At 31.4% G+C, this 5,236-nt stretch overlaps 1 protein-coding gene across 7 annotated transcripts in view; it reads right to left on the reverse strand.

The window, feature by feature from the left end:
• LOC106466363 (spindle assembly abnormal protein 6 homolog) overlaps positions 1 to 5,236 on the reverse strand; it is a 61,641-nt gene that overhangs the window by 38,664 nt on the left and 17,741 nt on the right. For all 7 annotated transcript variants that reach the window (XM_022394356.1, XM_022394355.1, XM_022394352.1 and 4 more), the window contains one exon: positions 2,630 to 2,798. In XM_022394356.1, the coding sequence (XP_022250064.1) occupies positions 2,630 to 2,798 (169 nt within the window). The remainder of the gene's footprint in view (positions 1 to 2,629; positions 2,799 to 5,236) is intronic.

Raw genomic sequence — 5,236 nt, forward strand, 5'->3', positions numbered from 1 at the left:
CAGGGCAGACTGTCACACAAACCCAATGTGATAGGGCCCAAAACAGAAAGTAAACTCGCAGAAGCAATAGTCCCTGGAGCAAGCCTCATCCTGATGACTGATATGGGAAATGACTGTAGAATTGTGAGAGTGGATCATAACCAAGTGATCCACAAGAAGAGGTATGAAATAGGAACACACTTGATAGACGGCCATGAGTTCCAGAATGTAGTTGACGAAGGTACGCTTTACAGGAGACCAAAACCCCGGGGCCATGAATTCATCCAGAGACACACCTTAACCTGTAAGATACATCAGTGAAGGAACAGAAATCCATGTGGGGGCACCAGTGGGATGGTGATTGCAGTATTGGCACAATTCAGCCACCAAAACAGATCCCCAAGAAGAGAAGATGGTAGCTTCACAAGAGAGGACAGAGGATTGCAAGAGATTTTCCAGTGGTCACTCATAGTTCATTGAAAAATCCCCATGTGAGCCCAGCTTATAAAGTCCCAATAGAGATAAAATCTTTCATGCAGGATGTATTGGATAGAAAAGAGTTGAGGTAACTAGATACTCCTTGTCCCAAAGATGAATGTGGAAGGCTAAGCACAAGTGAGTCAAGAATTAACCTTTTGGTTGTCAGCTTCTAATTTTTTAGAAGGTAACGTCCCATATTTCATCCCAAAAATAAAACTAGTGAATGAAAATGTTTAAAATTTGACAAGAACGTTTCTAAAAGTATGTAGTTTCAGAAAAATAAAATATTTAATATCTATTTTTACTACTATTTCTGATAAAAAAATTCGTTATTTAATGTACATATTTGCTTTCGGACTCTGAATAGTTCTCCTGCAAGTTGATTTTTATATGAAGTATAAAAATACTATTTATTATCTTACAGTTTACTTTGCATATCTCTAGAACCTCCTAAATGAATATGAAGTTATTTTAAGGTAAATGTTTATATTTTATTTTCCATTTTCTCTACTATATCACTAACTCTACCTATTATCATCAACATAAAGTGCAATGAAATATTTAAAATTAAGATATGGAAAAAAGTACATACCTTTTAGCTCTTTGTAGAAGTCTTTTGAAACTTGTTTTTTTAATGTACATAAATTCATGTCTTTATCTTTATACTTAGTTTATTTTCAATTTTCCTTTCCAATTTTTAATCTTTTATTATATATGCCGATATGTCAACTGGTGGGGATTTATCATAATTTAATGGCAACTCCCACACAGAGACTTGTTTCACTAATGCTTTGTACACGTGAATGACACCATCTTGTTTATACACTTTTACAATCCAGGTAACAAGTTAAACTTATAAAAATCATTAAACCTTTCAAATATGATTTTTAAAACTACAATATAAAAGTAAGATCTAAATGCAATTTGACTGTCTCTCTAACTATACCACATTTAGGTAAGAAGCTACCATAAGTGCTATAGTCAATCAAGCAGACAACAATACTAAAGGCAGTTACATCTACTTCAATCCAAAAACTGCAGGCCAATTTCAAATTAACCATTGGTGCATTATAGTGATTGGTTTAATTAAATTTTGAATGTAATGCAGTACACATGCAGAAGGGAATTTAAAAATAGCACGGAAGCTATAGGACTAAAAAAGACTCCATGGTGGACAACATAGTTGAGTTGGAGTCAGAAACAACTTGGAAAACATGACCAGCCAACCCAGATGTGCCACTTCTTAGAGAAGAAGTAACATGGCCAAGAAGGAAGCCTCTAAAGAAGATGCAATGAGGAGACAACTGTCTATTTAATAATGAAAATGGATAGAAAGACTGTAAACATGACAAGCAAATGCTTTCATGACTCTGTAAAAAACATAAGCCAAAACAATGCCAAAGGGGAGAGCTTGAAACTGGTACACCTGATCCCATTGAACAAAACTAAAGAAATGATTAGAGGATGGGGCAATTGAAGTAAGTAGAAAGATGTCCAAGACATAGGCCTTGGTCATTCATAGTCCAGGGGAACAGAACCAGTACTGGGAAGAAAACTCTTCATGATAATGGTTGGGAGGAAAGGTTTGTAAAGAGACACCAGTCCCTGGTCTTACTGAGGACAACAAAAAGATGAGAATTAGCTCTCAAGTCCAAAAGATCCAATACTGTAACCTCAATATGCAGAAGGTGCTGATAAGGTAGTATTCACCAACACTTGAGAATTCATGGCATTGTAGCAACTCTCCAGAACAATTTTTTTAAAAGTTACTTAGTGGCAATGTGGCTCTAAGCCTTGCTATAGTAATTCCAATGTGAAAAGGTCTGAAGTCATCCAGATGGACTCAAAAAGTCATGCATTTATTGCAAATTTTACCAAAATTTGGGCTGAGGCAGTACGAAGAAAAACTACAAGACACTGTTTAAGTGTTAGGTAATGAGAGCAAAGAAGATGGTAGTTGAAGTGCAACATTTTCACAGACAACATCAGTGTAGGTTAAAGCTGAATGTTCAATTTCAGCTCCTCACATACTATGAAAAATATTAATTGTTTCTTTATATGCATTTAGATTTCAAAACATTAAAATTAAATTATGCTTTCAGTAACAACAAAACTTTTGATAATATACAGGTTGTCACATAGAAGACTAATGTACAACTCTCTAACTCACCTTTAGATTCTTAAGGCAGCTGACCATGTGCTTTTTAACAAACACATCTGATGCTGGAGCAAGTTTTAAGTTCAGGTGGGTCAGGTGTTTGAAAGGATTAGTTTCAATTATATCAAGATTAGCATGGTCAACACCGGTCCTTCCTTGAAGATTAAGACTTAAAAGAAACCTGCAATACAAATGTTAAATGAACACTAATTCTTTTTATGAATTGAAGTAAAAATAAAACTATATTTAACTCTAAAACAAATTCCCTGATGAATGTAGGTCTTAAGTGAAAATATAATCCTGATTTTTAAGTAATATATTACATTAACTGCCATGTTTTAGCCTTGAAAGAAGAGTTCTATTGATAACAAACATGACAACTATTAACATTGAATCTGTCTTCAGAGAAAAACTAATGCTGACTTACATTTGATCTTTTTTGAGTTCTGTTCTCAAGGAATTAGGACCAATTAAATACAAATATGCAATAGACAATGACCAGTGTACTATTTTATCTTTTAAGACTAATGTATATGTATATCATGTTTGAATGAACAATGATTTGTTTTCCCAAAGGTTCAATCAAGAGAATTGTCCAATAAATCACTATAGGACAATATTTCTTCCTTGAAATCAGATTTAACAGAAACTTAACACCTAACATTTCTAATATAACAGGAGTTTCATCCTAAAGATTGAGAATGGGAGAAAGAAACCTTAATGATATTATGTTTAATTTCCACACTGCCTTATTTTTTGCAGACAGATTTAATAGGAACCTAAATTATATTTCAACAAAACTCTCAAGTAATTATAATTACATTAATACAAATACATTCTAAAGAACAAACTTGACAAAAATCAATAACAAAACATTTCTGCCACGCTTCAGTTCTTTCTTGAAGATAAATGTAACAGAAAAACATTCATCATGTTTAAATTAACAATTATTCCACAAAGATAATTCAATAGTAACCTGCAACATACAATAGTTAAGTTCAATATGAGCTCTTGCAGAGATCAGATTTAACAAGAATCTTACATTTATCATCTTAAATATATATTTGTTTTTAAAGTCAATATGAAAGACTCGACAAAAATTTGGAAATATAATGTAATTAACTCTTTTCATACATTCAAGCTTGGTCCTTTTGATTGACCTTGTAACCACCAATTAATCATGAGTATCCATATTATAACTTTTAATATATGTGTATCTTTAAAATATTTGGAAAGCTTTTAGTAAACATTACAAATTTTTAGTATTCATAAAATCAATTTTTAATCAAGTATTTTTACTAAAAGATTTGTCCATGAATATATATGGAGTCAGTGTTGACTGTTCCAAATGCAAGGTGATTTTCATGTTAAAATGAAACATAATTTTATTGATATTAAAGTTTTCAAATTTCATTTTATGACCACTAAAACTTTCTACATTTTAATATCAAACGTTTTTTACAGTAATATTTTATGTTTTATGTTATTTTCTCTACCCTAACTCCATATGGATTGTGTTGATTTGGCCAACATTGTAACCACTAGAAAAACAAAGAAATAACTCTAAATTACTCTTTTTTTATCTGACTGCAGATTGCAACAGAAAACTACAGTTGTTTATTCTAAACAGCTTAAGTCTTGTAACAGTTTGCATTTGTTTGTATTTAATTTTATTGTTTTATTGCACTTTGAACCATGTCTAGCTAATGATCCTGCAATACAAGCTGTAAATCACTCAGAAAACACACAGCTGAAGTTAGTGTATTGAATGACATAATGCACAAGCTACTCAAAAGCATACCTCATGGAGAACTTTTATTATTACTATTGTTCACTATCTTACCTAATAAGTTTTTAATTTTTACATTTATAACCAATGATTAAAAATATACACAAAAAACAAGAAATGTAGTACTTATATTTAATGTTATTTTTTGCTGTCAGTTGCTAACGAAATTTAAGCCTACTTTCTTGTAATGACAGTACTATTATATATTAAATAATTTTCATTTATTTAAAGAATGCACATAAGAACATGGAATAACATGCACAAACAAACAATTTCCTATAACTATTATAATTTATTTGGCTTATTAACTACGGCATAAGTATCTTAAAATAATTCTCTTAACTACTTGGTCTGAATTTCATGAGAGAAGCTTTCAATCTGAAGATAAAATAGCTAAAACTCTATGATGAAAACAATGTAGCATTATAAGTCATTTGGTAAATTAAAACTTTGTCTTTCTCTTGGTTATAAATGGTGCAATAGAAAATGTCAGAGAGAATTACTGGCAATTTGTGAAAGAGAGATGTGACAAGTGGGCATTGCAAATGGATCTGACTTTCTAGTTTATATCTCAGTGAACAAAACAATTTGAAAGCTATAAAAAAGTGAACTTTGCCTTAATAATATCTATACTCTTATGAGCAACTTACATCAAATTCAGTACATCAGAGAGGGATGTTTAAAAACTTAGAGGATAGGAAAAAAAGTAGCGAACAAATGTCACAATTCTCATACAAGGGGAGATTGAGGATATATTTGAATATTTTCTCTTAAAAGTAAAAAATTTAGATATATATATATATATATATATTGGTATACTCTGGCGACAG

Source organism: Limulus polyphemus, unplaced genomic scaffold (genome assembly GCF_000517525.1).
Source record: "Limulus polyphemus unplaced genomic scaffold, Limulus_polyphemus-2.1.2 Scaffold2236, whole genome shotgun sequence".
Taxonomy (NCBI): domain Eukaryota; kingdom Metazoa; phylum Arthropoda; class Merostomata; order Xiphosura; family Limulidae; genus Limulus; species Limulus polyphemus.